Below are 17,543 nucleotides of genomic sequence, written 5' to 3'. Positions count from 1 at the left end.
GGGAGCGGAACCAGGCCGCTGCCAAGGTCCAACAGTCACTTGGGTTGCTTTCAATTTCCTTACGTTGCACAAGGGACCTCTGGGGGGAGCTAGGAGAACTGCAGCTTTCCTGGCGCTGATGATGGCGGTTTTCAGACAGGTGAGCAAGCACTTCACTCACCGGAGCAAACTCACAGGGGCGATGACCGCAAGTCTGAGCAGTGTCCAAGGGAGCGAGAGCTGGGGAGGACCAAGGACGGGCCTCTGCCTTGGCCTTTCCGTTTGCTTCCCATTTCCTTTTGAAATAACGGCTCCCACACAGGTGGACGACGTCTTTTCCTTAGAGGTGGGCTCCTGGCTAGCCCTCCTGCACCTGAACAGATGGAGATGCTCACAACCAAGCCCATGTCTTTGATCTGTTCATCTACGCCCCGAAAGGACTGCGGAACTCCCTCCCAGGTGTTGTGAACCCAGGGACCCGGTCAGGCCCTGTCTTAGGAAACAGCAGGAGGGACGAAGCAGCCCCCACCTGGACAGGACGCATACTCATTTTCAGGTAGACGGCAACGGGAGGTTTGTGTACGTTTGAATGACTACAAGCAATCAAAAGCCACTATTTTGAATTGGCTTTATTTAATTTTACAGAAACCTGATTGAAGTTTAGTATGCAATTATAAGTCCAGTAACAATTCTACAAAAATGGACATACAATGCCAGAATTCCTTAAAAGCAACTAATACCATATTCTTCTGTTGCATAAAACATGCATTAACTGCCACATGTTGGCCAGAATCAGTCTCTACAGGAAGAGACGGTCCCGTAACAGTCAATAAGAAAACTAGTTGTGAAGAAAAGGTAAAAAAAGAGGTTTTCTGGTTAATATAAAAGAAGGAACAGTACCCTTCATAAAACTAGCCCTTCGGCACCAGGCGACTGGAACTGTGGTACAGCAGCGCGTCACCTCTGAGACCGGGTCCTGACCTGTCCGGAGGACCTTCTGGTAGTCAGACGTTTGAGAAGATGCACACGCTTGCAGGCCACAACGACCCACCTGGGCAGCCTTGCAGAGGGGGGCGCAGAAATCCTGACTTGGGAAGAGTCCCCCCAGCTGGAAACTCCACGGCAAAGACGCCCTGACCTTTCCCCCCAGCCTGTTGACCCTTTCTCTCTGCAAGGCCGGCCCAGGGCACGCGGGCATCTCCTGCGGCCGCGGGACCTTCTAGCTCCGCACGCAGCTCTCCCCGAGGACCTGGGAGTGGGAGGTGCGAGGCAGAAAGGGGAGGGAGGCCCTGCGGTTCCCACTCGGCTCATTCGGGGATCGGCGGGCCCTCGTCCAAGTGGCTGCCGAACCGAGGAGTATTTGAAACACGCGTGGCCCCAGAGGCTCGGATACTTGCAGCCACACACCTCCAAGTGTCATCTACTGCCAGGGAAGGCCTCCGCCCTCCAGGGGGAGAGTGCAACGGTATCAAAAGGTGTCTTCCACACTGACTGAGGGACTTCAAGGAAATTCCAAACCAGCTGAAAGGACTTCCCTTCAAATGGGTTTTACACATTCCATGAGGTTCTTCGAACGATCTCCCAGTCGTTAGGGAACCAGCTATGGGCATGAACACTTATATACATCAAGCTCATCATGCGCGCAGCCCGGGGTCTTGTCTGGCCTCTCCCACACACCCTGCCTCTCCCGGAACGGGGCGCGCACTGCCCTGCCCCGCACCAGTGAGCTAAGCCAGTATCTTTTTCTCTTCAGCACAATTTAAAGGGAGAAATAATTTATCGGGGTTCTAATAACATTTTCGCAACAGAACAATATCAAAATAGGTTTGTTTTTAATATATGCTTAGCGTATCCCTGATAATATAAAGAAATCCAGAGGCCTCTGTAAACCACCACGGCTTCCCAGGGGAGTGCCGGTCTCGTTTCTAGGCAGAGCAGAGGGACGCCGTGCTGGCAGTATTCTCGGGAAGCCCCGTGAGCTCTACGGTACTGAGTTCGAATACGCCAGTGCGAGCAGAACTGCGAATGAGACGGTCACTTTAAATTTATTAGTAAAATTCGTATCAAAGGTTAGCTTCCTCAATCCTGCCGTCAGTCAATCTCCTGGCCTGTAACAGACATCCAGGCCACAAAACCAGCAGTCCTGGCTACTCGAGAGGATGGGCCCAGAGGAGGCGAGTTTCGAGATCCTTCTAAGCAGTGACCAAGCCTCAGAGAGGAGGCACGTGAGAAGAGGAGCAGACCAGGCTTGAGGAAGCTGTGACCCAAGGCACCACGATCACAGGGGTGAGGGGACCCAGCCAGGTCCTCGCCGGCAGGAAGAGGCCCCCAGAGCAGGTCCTGGAAGACGACAGCTCTGCGGCAGAGTAGATACATTCGGGAGTTAAACACCAAAAATTTAGAAAAGAAACTAGTTTACTTTCTCAAAACCAAATGGAACTCCTTAAAAGTTAAAAGCAAATAACCCTGGGTAGACACGGGGAATGGTGGGGGCTGAAGTCTGTGGAATGAGCTGCTTTTGGCTGAGCCGGAAGAAGGCTGGTTGTGAAATCAGCGCAGACGCTGTGGCCACTGCAGCCGAGGAGTGAGGGGAGCTCAAGGTCGGGGGAGGAGGCCTCTCCAAAGAGGACGGGGAGAGGAGCGAATGTGAAATAGGCCTCTTTTATTCCTGCAACAGTGAGTGGCATTGTCACCGGCCTGGATGAGAGGGCGCCACGCCCCACTCTAGCTGCAATAGTACTGCATCCCATCCACTCTTCTTCTCTTCTTTGACTGAAATTCTTCAAAGAACTGCTGGATGTCCTCTCTCTTTACAACCTGTTGATGAAAAGCAAAGATTAGGAAAGGGAACTGTATCACAATAGCAATAACCGGTCATAACACTCACGAACGAGCCGAACAATACTGCTGGTAAGAATTATTTTAATGGGTAATTAATTAGGCTATCTCCATTTTACAGCGTTCACCCAGGCTCGGAGAGAGCGGCCTGTTCGGAGCCCCACGGCGGGCGGAGCAGGGGCAGAGCAGCGGACGGTGCCGAGCTTGGGCTCCAGCCCCGCACTCGGTTTCACCGTGCACAGTGCGCACAGGATGCTAGAGGCAGCACCTCTGCGCCACGGTCATTTGAAGGGACGAGAAATAATGCCTGCAGAACACTCTCAACACATAGTAAGTTCTCAATAAATGTTAATGAGAAGAGATCTCGAGCGCAGGCTGCGAACCAAAGTGTCGCAAGTTCGATTCCCAGTCAGGGTACATGCCTGGGTTGCAGGCCACGGCCCCCAGCAACCGCACATTGATGTTTCTCTTCCTCTCTCTTTCTCCCTCCCTTCCCTCTCTAAAAATAAATAAATAAAATCTTAAAAAAAAAAAAAGGGAGAGAGAGATCCCTGGCCGGTGTGGCTCAGTGGGCTGGGCGTTGTCCTGCGACCAGAAAGGTGTCCCGGTCAGGGCACGCGGCTGGGTTGCAGGCCAGGTCCCTAAGTTGGGCGTGTGTGTGAGAGGCAACTGATCGATGTTTCTCTGCCTCTCCTTCTCCCTCCCTTCCCCTCTCTAAAAATAAATAAATAAAATCTTAAAAAAAAAAACAAACTGTCAGAGCCAGCACAAAAACTGAGAACTCAAAAGTCTCCCAGACAACTGCTCTGTCTCATCCCACAGCTGTGTTCCGGGAATGTCCTTCGGCTCCACGCGAGCACTCACAACAAACAAACAATAGAAGTGTTTTGTTTTGATAGCTGTGCTTTTTTCTTTCCTGAAAAAAAGGAACCTAAAAACTTTTCTCTCTTCAAGAGTCCAAAATTAAAGATGCTTGTATATAAACAGCAACAACAACAACAACAATAGGCAAAAACTATAGAAGCACTACTCTTAGTAAATGGATATCCATTTTATGCGATAAGAATGAGAAATTTATTTTCCACTGTATTGGAAAAAGGATTGGCGCATGATACAAAGGTGTTTGCGATATAATCAAAACAAAATATTAAAAAAAGAAAGAAAGACAACGGGAACACATGCATGAAAATTAAATGAGGACAGCCCAGGAGTCCCTGCTCACCCCAAGAGCCAGTCTTGCCAGTGATCCGATCTAAAGCTCTCCAACGGCCATCACAAGACAGGTTTAATTACATTTTGAAAAAATTATTTATTTATTTTTAGAGAGGCAAGGCAGGGAGATAGAGAGAAACATCAACGTGCGGTTGCTGGGGGTCATGGCCTGCAACCCAGGCATGTACCCTGGCTGGGAATCGAACCTGCGACACTGATTCACAGCCCGCACTCAATCCACTGAGCTACGCCAGCCAGGGCAGGTTTAATTACTTTTTAACTATGAAGGTCATACGTGCTTATTGTTATGAAGAAGTTAAGGCGGGGCAGGAAAGAGAGAGAAAGTAGTAAATCCTGCGAGCAAGAGGGAGAAAGGCAGGAGGACGATTACCCGGGAACAAAGTGAAAGCTCCAGCGCTCACTCCCCAGGGGTCAGCGCTGCTGACCTGTGCATGTAACAGCATGCTCACTGGGAGACCTTTCTGGGGTTAGGATAAGATACTCACTAATCCTCTAGTGGAAGAGCCTAACATTCGGCCAGTACTCCACCAGAGAGCAGCAGGTGATATGCCAGTCTCACAAGCACTAAGCGTAACACTGCTGGTCAACCACTGAGGAATTAGAATCCCTAACAGATTCAAGATCCGGATGGCTAACATTCTGAAATAACCAAGGCCAAAGCTCTGAAGTACTTGGCTAAATGGCTTGGAAGTCTACACTTATAAAATGCTAGTAAACAGGATCCCTGGGAGTTCCAATAGGAAGGACTTATCCTTACCTTGGATCACAAACATTCTACACTGAAGGGCAATGAAAGGAAAACAGTTCTCCTGCAAGGATATTGCGGGAGACCTAAAAGCACACAAATTAACTGCCTAATTTTTACCTGGCTGGTGTGGCTCCGTGGATTGAGTGCCAGCCTGTGAACCAAAGGGTCACTGGTTCGATTCCCAGTCAGGCACATGCCTGAGTTGTGGGCCAGGTCCCCAGTTGGGGGCATGCAAGATGCAACCACACATCAATGTTTCTCTCCCTCTCTTTTTCCTTTCCTTACCCTCTCTCTACAAATAAATAAAATCTTTTTTTAATTAAAAAAAAAAAAGAACATGCAATTTTTAGTTTCTAGACATTCTGAAATGGTCACAGCTAACATGCAAAGTAGAAACGTTAAAGAAAAATTCTTGGGTTAAATAATGAATGACTGATTTGTCTCAGAAAACTTGTCTCAGAAAACTTGTGGGTTCTAAGTGGTTTTTATAATAGCCACAAACATTAAACAGAGGCAGTCCAGAAGTTCTCTAGCATTATCTTCTGTGGACAAATAAAACCAACAAGATAGCTCTTACATCAACTTAAGGGTTCTGTCTGGTAAAGATCCAGTTAGCAATGTCATGGAACAAATAACATAAAAATAGTATTTCCTGGCCTGTCAAATCATCAGTCAGACTAAAAATTCTCTCTTACCTTCGTAATAGGCTCATAGAGTGACTCTAGTGATAACAAAGATCTCTATGTTAAGGACGCATGTGAAAACTGTGAATAAAACTGTTACAAATGTGAATGGAAAAAGACAACATGTCTTTTTCTCTTTTGTGTGATTTGAAGTGTGCACGTGTAAAGCAGAATGAACAAAGAGTACTGCGACCACAAACCGCACAAGAGCCCACGCTGGACACACCTGAAAGACCGCCAGTGTCCACGGACGGTGCAGACCTTAAACCCGCTGGACGTGCTCGCCCTTAGTTCCCGCGAGAGTAGCGTGAGCCTACACTAACCAGACGAGAGCCTTCGCAACAGAAGTAATGACTCTGTAAAACTCAGTGATGACACAGACACCATTTTTAATGCTACATGCAAAGTTGGTTCTCCAATTCTTCCCAATTTCATATATTGTAAGATCAGCATGAATGGTTGTTACTGAAACTCAATATGTGAAAAAGGAATACATGAAATTAACAAGCAAAAAAAAAAACCCAGAACGACTCTAGTTTAAGAACTGTTGGGAAGCAGGAAGGTGCTTTCAGCGACGGTGAAGAACACACTCTGAAAAGTGAGAAAAGTATTTAAGAGAAGGCTCTTCTAACTTCCGAGTTTACTATTCGTTGTGCAGAGAGGCAGCACTGCCACCCTGCCCAGAAATGCAGGCAGCTGCAAGTCCTTCCCATGTTTGTGAAAAAGAGGAGAAGGACCTAGCGTGGCCCAGCGGAGACTTCTCCCAGGAGACTTCTCCCAGGAGACCCACGTCTGACTGGACTTGCTCGCCTGGCGGTAACAGAGGAAAACACACACTGTCCCTGAGGATAAACCTTAGGCCGTGAAAAGAAAAGGTAACTTTTGTTTTATAGCTGCCTTAGGAAGATAGAAAAGCAGTTAAGGGAAAACTCATTGCAAAGGGCCAAACGAATAGCAAAGGGCCAGGAAGCACTTGTACATTCCCTGGATCACTGTTTAAAGCATTTCACACGCCGAGTCAGCGACCCCCTCACGAGCGCACAGATTTTTCTTGCTGGAGAGAAATGTTTCGGCCCCTGATCATGACGCTCTTTTACTTTATAGAACCGGGAACCCCCAAATGGGGCCTGGCTTCAAATGTGTCCTGCCTGGTCAGTTTTCTTTCCTCTTCCAAGGGTCCTTCCTCCAACGAAGGTCAGGTCAGCAGAATCCACGTGGCCGACCCAGCGGCCTCCTCCTGAGCTGCAGCTCAGATCCTGGGCGACCGCTCTGCCCCGCATCCCTCCTGGCCCAGGCTGGGAAGGACGGGCACTGCGGCAGGTCTGCGGGAGCTCACCGCCTCTCACTGATGTCCGCTAGCGCTGCCTGCACTCAACTCTCAAGCATCCGGTTTAAGGGGCACTTTTCTTCTGTGTTTTTAAAGATTTTATTTATATTTAGAGAGAGAGAGAAAGGAAAGGAGATATATCAATTGGCTGCCTCTCTCGAGCCCCCTCACTGGGAACCTGGCCCGCAACCCAGGCGAGTGCCCTGGCCGGGAATCGAACCGGCAGCCCTTTGGTTTGTGGGCCGGCGTTCAGTCCACTGAGCCACACCAGCCAGCGCTAAGATGCACATTTTTTTTTCAACAAAGAAAATAAAGTTTACTCAAAATAGGCAAGGCTATGATTCAAATTCTTTTAACTCAACTTACTGTTCCTTCATCGGCAAATCTCTTGAGATAGTCTTTCAGTTCAGTCTTCAAGTCGTTATATTCTAAATCGAGACAACGAAATAGATAAGCCATTTGCTTTTAGGAACAAAAACCGACATTTAAGTATACAGTTTAAATTGTAGTTAACAATTTAAATTTCTTAGTTAATAGTTCCAATTTTTCTTTAAATGAAACCTGCAAAGGAATCTTTTTCCCAGTTTCTCCCAAATCCCTTCATTTTGGTATCAAAAATGATACTTTCACTTTTCTTATTGAAAAATTCAAAAACCAGAGAAAACCTCACTTCAGAAGAGATTAGCTGAGGATTTCCAATCTCTCTGGAACCCCAATATTTGAAGTCACCTCAGATCTGGCGAACAAGCAGCTTTAAAACTTGTCCGGTCACTCGACAACCTGTATTATTTCTGCAGCGCCTCCGGGGCTACGAAAACCATTTATATGGAACCCCCATCCTCGGGAAGCTTTTAGTCTAATAAAGGCCACGGGAAATCCACCAAACAGTCACAAATGAAAGACGGAGACGATGGATGCCACCGAAGGGGCACAAAGGAGGCGGCGGCGGCCCCGCAGACGCCGGCGGGGAGAGGAGCCACCGAGAGACAAGCGGCAGGCTCGGAGGCTCGCAGTGCGAGTGCGGGGCGCCTTCCCCCAGGAGCCTGCTGCGCGCCGCTGCGGCCACCTCCAGAACCGTCGGGAAGGTGGCGCGTAACACTCCAATGAAAACTAGTTTTCATCGGATGAAAAAAGAAATTCCTTCTCTAATAGTCTTGACTCACACGTCTACCCTTAGTCAAAAAGCAGCACACACTGTGGTTTCTCAGGCACGTCATTATCCCAGCAGGCAACTGACTCGACGGTAGCAGCAACCAAATACCCAGCAACGTGTCCCTTACTTGAGTACAGCGGAAATCTGCTATAAAACTTCAAATGTAAACTTTCTTTGTATTTAGTTAATAGGTATTATAGATGTCCTCCTTATACATATACTTTTCACTAGTCAAGGAAACTTTGGAGCTTGATGAATTCTCTCAAACAGAATTTACCACAAATGAGCTCCACTTGTTGGACTCGGTTCATGCTGTTGAGGGTGTCCATTAAAGGGTCTGTCCTGTCGGCCGCCTGGTCAACCTTGCCCTTGTTTTCATAAGCCAGAACTGTGTCACATTCATCTGTCAGGAACAGGACATCGAGATCGCCATACATTTTCTTTAAAAAAATAAAACCACGGTTTCCCCATTAGAGAGCATGTTATTCTCAGAAAGTCAACCTCATGACAATCACTACAAATTTAGACTTTTTTAGATTAACTGCAGAAAAACCTGAGCCTTTTACCAGAATTGCTTGAGTGATTTACTCTTTTTACCCAAATCTTTTAGAAATCTCCTAACTTCCTAGCAGATACTGTATTATCTAAGGGATCTTTATTTAAAAACGAATGACTTACTGTAACTCTCAAGCAATTTGTTTTCAAGCAATTCTACAATATAAAAAAGCTAAAAATTGCTATTTTTCCACTGAAATGAAGATAAGTAAATAAAAATAATGCATAGTTCTTCATTTCTTCCACAAGCATTTATATTGAAAATAATATTTCATAAATTTGCTTAATACAAAATTTTTAAACTTCTCTATACTTCTAACATCAATTTCATAAATACACTTTTCAGATATTATTTAGACATTAGTCCACAAAACACACTAACACTGCACTTGATCAGGCACTCACCATGCAGTCTTTGCAAGTGCACAGCTTCCTGCGCCAGTTCAGGGGCCAGTAGGTGGCAGAGTCCTTCTTCACACAATGCTTAGCTGCAAGCTCCTGAAGTCTGCAGCCAGACTGTGACTCGGGGTTGAGACACTGATTCTTCAACACTGTCTGGAATAAAATTAAGTTTTGAAGTATGTTTTTAAACCTATCATAGTTTATATTTGGAAGGAGATTTCTTTAGGCAAAGTATATAATTGAAATCCAAAGCTATACAGCTACAGAACTAATTTTGGTTAAGTTTAATTTCCTTTATGCCTCCTACTTCATTACCTGGAGATCAGGTTCAGCACTAGAGCTGGTACATGGTTCATTCGCCTGATCTGCTTTAACTTCCTTGACAGCGTCCTTTGCACGTCCTGGAGCATCCTCTTCAAGGACGCTGTCTTGATGACCTCCGTTTTCAGGCTTGCTCACTTCCTGATCACCTACTCCATCGACGTTCAGAGCCAACCCATCATCCTCAGCAGACAGTTTGGTTACTGCCGGGTCAATAAAAACACACCACACACACACACACACACACACACACACACACACACACACACACAGACCTTTTAGGCAACGAAACCACTTCACCTGATTAAAAGACACCTCAACCCTGGCTGGTGTGGCTCAGGGGACTGAGCGCCAGCTGTAAACCGAAGGGTCGCCGGTTTGATTCCCAGTCAGGGCACATGCCTGGGTTGCGGGCCAGTCCCCAGTTGGGGGTGTGCGAGAAGCAACTGATCGATCTCTCTCTCACTCATCAGTGTTTCTCTCCCTCTCTCCCTCCCTTCCCTAAAATAAATACAACCTTTAAACACAAGTCCGGACTGAACGCAGTCATCCGACGAGAACAAGCCTGGGGCACCCCAGCCCACGGAGACGCCCACCTGCCAGCTGGGCGGCGTAGGCCCACAGGAAACAGCAGCGCCGCATGCAGGCCTGGCACACCATCTCCTGGAAGTCCCCGCTCTCCGGGGGCGCGGCGCCAAGGTGCTACGGACACGGGGAACTGAGTTATTTTCCGTGTGACCTCCAGGCTGTCCAAAATGCTCGCTGTTTTACAAACAAGTACTGCAAAAGCACACCCATCATATCTTTACTGTATATTTTTAGAAGAGTAACTATAGTGTATGACAGACTGTTGGTGGTAACAATTCAAAAAGAGAAGAGCTTTTCTGCTTTGGTGAAGACAATGGCCCTAAAAGGCAAGCACTCTCCTTACCCTTCCGTGGAACCAGTCTTCACAGACCACGCACTGGATCATTTCGTCTGGAACCTGGCGTGGAAAAGCAGTTTGAATGTTAGTGATCCCACTGAGTTCCGGGCCATGGAAGTCAATCTGGCACACAAAATTAGATACTAACTACTTCTCCACTCAATCCGTGAGACCGCTACCCGTGGGGCACCCGAGGAGACAGGAAAGACAGCAGACCAAGGGACGGAGAGGGGCCATTCCAGACGAACTGGGGCTACGGAGGGGTTCCAGTGTGGCAGGCAGTTTGCAAACAGATGTCGAAGCTCTTTCACGAGTTGCTTAACACCCGATTCTCACAAACCTTTCTAAATAAGTAACGCGTCCTCATTTTATGGAAACCCACGCCCAGGGAGGTAATATGAATTAACCAATATGGACTATGACAACTGGGACTTTTTACCACATCATGGTATTAAATACTGAAAAATAAATGTTACACTCTCTTGATAATATGGACAGCCACAACTTCCCTAACCTAAATAAGTTAAATAAATAAATTCTGACCTAAAAAAGTATATACCATAGGGCATCAAATATTTTTAGAATGATTTTCCTTTCATTCCCAGGCTTTCATAGCTATTGATTAACATTCCGATGTTATTCGGTCTGTTCTCTATTACTGGTATCTTACAGGAAAAAAACCCCACATATATGTGTGTGTATATACGTATATATTAAAAAGTCAGCTTTATTCTTTCTTCTGCCTTGATCAATTTATCTGTTTTTTAAATTCTCAACTGAGGATACGTTTATTGACGAGAGACAGACAGACGCTGACGTGAGAGAGAAACACCAACAGGTTGCCTCATGTACGTGCCCCACCTGGAGAGTGAACCTGAAGCCTAAGTTTGTGCCCTGACCGGGAATCAAACCTGCAGCCTTTTGGTGTACGAGACAATGCTCCAACCGACTGAGCCAGGTGGCCAGGGCTGCCTGCAGTTTTACTGTCCGCACTATCACAGGTGCCCCTATTCCACTCCCCCTTCACCCACCTCCACCCAGCCCTTCCCTCTCCTCCTCCCAGCCCAACACCAGGCTCCTGTCCATGCCCATGGGTCATGCATATGTTCTTCAGCCAATCCCTTCACCTTCTTTCATCCAGGCCCCTCCTCCCGCCTCCCGCCTGACAGCTGTCAGTCTGTTCCATGTATTCATGCCTCTGTTCCTGTTTCGTTCATCAGTTATTTTGCTCGTTAGATTCCACATATAAGTGAGATCGTGTGGTGTTTGTCTTTCACTGACCTGATCAATTTATTGACTCAAAAAAAGTGTTATAAAACTTTATGCCATACCCTAAAATATTCAATTTTAAGGTTTTATCTTTGCTAACTTACAGATCTTTAATTTTTTCCTCTAAATAATTTGGTTAAATAATTAAAATTCTAAGACAAAAGGAAGATGGCAAAAAACTAATTTATCTAAATAAAAAGACTCCTCTCGCCCTGGCTGGTGTAGCTCAGTGGATTGAGCGTGGGCTGCGAACTGAAGTGTCGCAGGTTCGATTCCCAGCCAGGGTACATTCCTGTGTTGCAGGCCATAACCCCCAGCAACCACACGTTGATGTTTCCCTCTATCTCCCTCCCTTCTGTCTCTAAAAATAAAATAAATAAAAAACTTTTTAAAAAATAAATAAATAAAAAGACTCCTTTCAAATCAGTAAATACACAAAATCCAACCCAATGACACACTATGGGCCAGACGTGAAAGAACAGTTCAGATAGAAGGTTATTACAAATTTCCAATAAACTCATGAAAAGATGCATAATCTCACTCATGATTAAGGAAAGAAAATTTTTTAAAGATAATGTTCATCTATTAGAATGGCAAAATTTTAACAAATTGGTAATATGTAAGGATGACAAGACTTTTGGTGAAAAAACTGCCACACTCTATTGGTGGTTAAACCCTTTTCACAGACATGATCACAATTATATATATATTTTTTCAAGATTTTATGTATTTATTTTTAGAGAAAGGGAGGGAGAAAGAGAGGGAAACACCAATGTGTAGTTGCCTCTCACACACCACCAACTAGGGACCTGGGCTGCAACCTAGGCATGTGCCTTGACTGGGAATCGAACCAACGACCCTTTGGTTCTCAGGCTGACACTTGATCCACTGGCCACACCAGCCAGGGCTGATCACAATTTTAAACACAGATATCCTTTGACCCATCAATTCTACCTCTAGGTATCCATTCTACATAAATCCTGCTGGAGTTCACCCATTTATATTACTGTATAAGTAAGTGTATTCACCATAGTAGCCTTCTTCATAATACTGAAAAAATAGAAAATGCTGTTCTGCTACAGGATACTTAGGTAAGTGCCCTGGCTGGCGTAGCTCAGTGGATTGAGCGCGGGCTGTGAACCAAAGCATCACAGGTTCGATTCCCAGTCAGGGTACATGCCTGGGTTGCAGGCCGCGGACCCCAGCAACCGCACATTGATGTTTCTCTCTCTCCCTCCCTCCCTTCCCTCTCTAAATATAAATAAAATCTTAAAAAAAAAAAAAGAAACAATTTCCTTAAAAAAAAAAAAAAGAATACTTAGGTAACTAACTTATGGCTTGTTAAAGATACACTGACAAGTGAGAAAAGTTGCAGAAGTGAATGTATAAAATTTTCATTTTGTTAAGAGAAAAGAAACAGTAAACTGCACAGAAAGAGGTCTAAAATATACGCACCCAGTGGTTATGTCTGGGAGAAAGAAGGTATAGGCGTGAGAAAGAACTTTTTAAATTTTGTGTGTACATATATTTTTATTATGGAGAGAGACAGGCAGGGAGAGAGAGAAATATCGATTTGTTACTCCACTTATTTACACATTCACTGGTTGCTTCTTGCACGTGCCCTGACTGATGATCGAACCCGCAACCTTGGCGTACTGGAACGATGCTCTAACCAACTGAGCTACCCAGCCAGGGGAAATTTTGTGTATATTGCGAACTGAAAAATTTTAAAGGATCATTTAAATACACTCTTTCCTTCCAGGGAGGCAAGAAGCTGAAGGTCCTTTTTCGGGAAGTGTTCCGGGGAGCAGAGCAGGCGGGCAGGCAGAGGAAGGAGCCAGGTATGGGCTTGGGGAAAGTCCTGCTCAGCACTGCATTCCCGTGATACAAGAATGAGAATAGCTGAGGTCTGTACCAGTCATAAATCCAGCCCGGACTCATCAAAAGGGATAAACCCAGAACCCTTCACCATCGCCCAGTTTCCCCTGAACACCTGCAGAGGCCCAGACACGCCAGGAGGCTGAGGAGTGAGGGCCAGAGACCATACAGTCCCAAACGTCAACCCCCGTTCTCCTACCTCGTCTTCAGGGTCAGGATAGGGTCTCTTGCAAGTGCAATACAATCCAAAGAAGTTGTCATTGTACTTATTGCCAGAATTTATCTTTGCTTTGTCCTGAAAAATATTAATTTCAATATAATAGGTCCTAATATTAACTAATTTCATACATCATGACATTCTTGCATTCAACAAATTTCTGCATTAAATATACAAAGTAAAACCATTCACTCCTATTAAAGCGACACTTTTTCCAGGACACAGGAAACAAAGAATATTCATTTTTGTACCTTCTTTGTAGTAACTGGAGGAAAAGTAATGTACTCATCTAATAAAATAGTAATAAATGTTAATCATAAATATTAATTATCAATCTATGTAAGCTGACATTGGCCTAGAATTTCAAAGTACTTCTTAACAACCGTCTGTAATAGCTAAAGTCCCCAGGTCTCTAAGAGGTAAAAATAAAAACAAACAAGAAAACTGTCTAAAAATAACCTTTAAAGGAGAAGAAAGCATTATAGTTTTAACAATTATGACTGAATAATATAAAATCCCTTTCTTTCATTTGTCATTTCACTAAGTTATTGTATGAGCATAGTTTTTATTAGCCAAAAAGCAGTGAATACCTCCCGTGCGCATCTAGCCCACACTCATTACCACCAAGGTCTATCCACGTTTCTAGACTCATAGCTTTTGCTGTGACAGCATTAGCACACGAGCACAAGCAACATAATTAAACCTGAATCACTGCACAGAACATTCCCCCAAACATTTCATCTTAATTACAACCTATACTGAACAGATCTGAACAGCTTACTTTGTTCTCCAATAGGATAAAAAATGGAGCCTAATATTGATTTGCCTGTTTGCAAAGAATAAGCACAAGAACTTCTTTTTTGGAAAATGTTTGGTTTTTATCCACTCTGTCAAATGTCAATTTCAGCTATTTTCAGTGCATTTACAGTTATAGTGCTTACTTACAGGAAATAATTTGCATTCCAAATTTTTAAACTTGCTGTTTCCACAATCACAACGAAAATTTCTGAAACAAAGGAGAAAGAGCCCATTTTAATTTTCCTTTTAAGTCTAATGACTTTTTAAAGTTCATATCATAACCTCATCCCTTTCCAATCATTTCTAGAATCTAAAAAGTGGCTTTGGTTGCTGCTCATTTGTCCCAATTCAGAATTTCTCCAACACGGAATTTCTTCAGATTTAATAATTCTAGAAGTTAACATGCAGAGATAATGATCGATACAACATCCAGAGACACAAGTAAATTAACGGCAGAGAACGATGAGTACTTTGAGTTAGTACCAAAATTATATTTTAAGAGGCCCTCTAGAAAAGCTATTTCTCGAACAGTATTATATGAAACAACTATAATAAATTTCACCAGTGCACAGCCAGTTTGACTGGGAAAGCAAGCTTAAGAAAAAAGCACAGCTGGGAAGGAATCTGCACATTTAAAAAGCATTCAGCACCAACCTGACTGTCTTTACCTTTTTGTGTATAGCTCGAAGAGTTTGTGACTTCCGTGACATTCGTAACTGCAAGCGAGGCAAATGCCTGCTGGTTCTTCTCCCTCTGGGGTGCACGTACTACAGGCATACAGTGCTTGTCTCTTCACAAAGCCCTGAAAGACAGCCCCGAGGTTGGAAAAGAGAATCAATGAGATACGGCATAGCTCCCTAATGCCCTACTGTGACCTGAGAAATAACTGAAATCAGATCATCTGTCCTCAGGATCTTCCTGCAAAACCACAGACACTAATAAAAAAGCGTATACAAGAGTACCAAAACACTGTTGGATGTTTTTTTATCACCAATGTGTTTTCTTTCTTTCTCTTTTTTATTTATTGACTTTACAGAGAGAGGAAGGCGGGGAGGGAGGGAGGAGAGAGAATACATCGATCTGTGGTTCCACTCACTGGTGCGCTCAATGGTCGATTCTGGCGAGCGCCCTGACTGGGGTCCGAACGCAACAGTGTATGGGGACAGTGCTCTAACCAACTGAGCTGCCCGGCCAGGACCTTCCTAGTGCTTGTTTTCATACAATTTTTCTTAAAATGATGGGAAGTTCTGCCCTGCCTGTGTGGCTCAGTAGATTGAACTCGGGCCTATGAACCAAAAACTCACTGGTTTGATTCTGAGTCGGGGCACATGCCTGGGTTGCAGGTCAGGTCCCTCTGATGCTTCTCCTCCTCTCTTTCTCCCTCTCTCTAAAAATAAATAACTTTTACAAGTAAATAAATAAATAAATACGATAATGGAAAGTTTAATATCTTCAATTAGCTATGAATAATCTGGTCTGCTTCATCATTTTAACACGTGGAAATGGAGGGGAATGCGTGTAGGCTTATGTAGTATCACCCTTCAACTGTGGAAAATGCTTGGGATTCCACCAAAGAGAAAACCAACGCGTTAAAAAAAACTCCCCCCTTTTTTTTAAAGAAGATGTATATTGAAACACTTAGAGGTGCAGTGTGGCGACATCTGCAGCTTATTTTCACATGGTTCATCACCAAACAAAAGAGAAAGTATGTTATAAAGAAGAAGAGAAAGGTAAATGTAAAATGTTAAAAGATGAATATATGTTAGAGAAACCCAAGCATTCATAGTATTCTTTCAACTTATTTGTAGATTAAAGATGTTTTAAAATGAACAGCTGAAGAAGAGAACAACAGGCAAAACCCTTACAGATCCTGCTGCCCCCCTCCTGCAGGAGGGAGCTGTAGAGAGGGAGCAGCCTTCCACTTCCCGATCTGGGGGGGCAGGCACCCACCTCTGCGGGTTTGTTTTCAAGCCCTACACATGATGTGTACAATCTCCCACATATTTTACTACAATAGAAAGTTTAAGTTCCTTTTTATAAAGCTAACTACATTCTAAAAATAGCTTATGTACAGACTTTTTTTTTTTTTAAAGACAAGCAAAGGAAAAGGCGTTCTAGGAAAAGGCGCATTTCACAGTCTAACCACTTCGCAGGGTCAACTCAACTGGTCAATGACAACAAGGGGTATTGTGACCTCGGCCCACACCGCGGAAAGACCCCACGACTGTCCTCACTCCCCAGTGTTCCCTCCCACCGCCGCGGAAGACGACTTCTTCATCCTCCCAACGCTCACCCTTCGTTAGTTTTCTCCTACCCACCTCAATCCATTTTTGCACCTAGAAATACACAAGATGAGTCACACCACGCCACATCACACCCCCTCCGATCCTTGTTCGCGTCTTCCAAACGCCGAATTTCCTCTTCAAGCAGATCTTTCTCTCCCTCCTACCCCCTTGTCAGTGCCATCTGCGCTTCTGATTCCTGTCCCCAACGGGGTAGACTGCAGAACGACACAGTACTTGTTTCGTCTCCCCCAAAAACGACTAGCTAAACTAAATTGCAAAGGAACCGACTGTCAAGGAGCCCAGCCCAACCGGGAGATTTTCAAACCCAGGGCTCTCTCCTTTAATCCTGCTTTGACTCTCCCACTCGGTTCCCAATAAATACTCTAGGGTGGGAAAAGTAGGGACGAAGCTATGAGAGTCACGGGAATGGTTGCGTGAAAACCAGCCGGGCACCGAAAAGAGACAGAGAGGAAGACAAGAGCAGCTGCCCCAAGGCCAAAGCCTGGAGAATCCTGAGAGGCCGGAGGAGGGCCGAGGGCGGAGGGGGTCCATCTTGGACTCGAGCTGAAGGTAAAAGGGCAGCTGGGCCTGGGATGGGGAGGCCTACGACGAACGGCGGCTCCAGTCCACCGCGCGGAAGACGGCCGCGGCTGGCGGGAACCGGACAAGTCCTGCGGGGAAGAGAAGGTTCCGCGGGAGCCCGAAGGAGGCAAGGCCCCCGCCGCGCGCCCACCTGCGAATAGGAGCACTTCTCGGAGTCGCTGCCGCCCAGCACGGCGCACGCCTCATTCTCCAACTCCTCGTCCTCCTCAAGGACGTCGACCAGCGATACCACGGGCTCCAGTTCCGACTGCCGCCCACCGGGACCGTCAGCTCCCGCCATCCTCAACTGTCACAGGACCACAGCTTTGCACCGGCGGAGGCGGGAAAAG

General features: G+C 45.5%; 1 protein-coding gene across 1 annotated transcript; it reads right to left on the bottom strand.

Annotated features, from left to right (window-relative positions):
• Nucleotides 1-593: 593 nt before the first annotated feature.
• Nucleotides 594-17,537, bottom strand: UBR7 (ubiquitin protein ligase E3 component n-recognin 7). The gene is made up of 11 exons (XM_045823681.1): nucleotides 17,345-17,537; nucleotides 14,995-15,128; nucleotides 14,474-14,534; nucleotides 13,511-13,606; nucleotides 10,171-10,224; nucleotides 9,836-9,941; nucleotides 9,234-9,442; nucleotides 8,922-9,071; nucleotides 8,239-8,401; nucleotides 7,175-7,236; nucleotides 594-2,796 (listed from the first exon to the last, which is right to left on the bottom strand). Exons 1-11 carry the CDS (start codon nucleotides 17,492-17,494, stop codon nucleotides 2,704-2,706), a joined length of 1,278 nt encoding a protein of 425 aa, XP_045679637.1. The 5' UTR covers nucleotides 17,495-17,537; the 3' UTR covers nucleotides 594-2,703.
• Nucleotides 17,538-17,543: the final 6 nt, after the last annotated feature.

The sequence above is a fragment of the Phyllostomus hastatus genome, unplaced genomic scaffold, assembly GCF_019186645.2.
Source record: "Phyllostomus hastatus isolate PE091 unplaced genomic scaffold, TTU_PhHast_1.1 phas_scaffold_501, whole genome shotgun sequence".
NCBI lineage: Eukaryota > Metazoa > Chordata > Mammalia > Chiroptera > Phyllostomidae > Phyllostomus > Phyllostomus hastatus.
Note: the sequence above shows the minus strand (reverse complement) of the source record. Positions and strands in the feature narration are given on the sequence as shown.

What these genes read in the sequence shown, in the direction of transcription:
- UBR7 (XM_045823681.1), bottom strand. Translation starts at nt 17,494, where the DNA reads ATGGCGGGAGCTGACGGTCCCGGTGGGCGGCAGTCGGAACTGGAGCCC. An exon ending in TTCGAGCTATACACAAAAAG is followed by an intron (nt 14,535 to 14,994) that starts GTAAAGACAGTC and finishes CCTTTGTTTCAG; the next exon opens with AAATTTTCGTTGTGATTGTG. An exon ending in CTACGCCGCCCAGCTGGCAG is followed by an intron (nt 9,443 to 9,835) that starts GTGGGCGTCTCC and finishes TTGACCCGGCAG; the next exon opens with TAACCAAACTGTCTGCTGAG.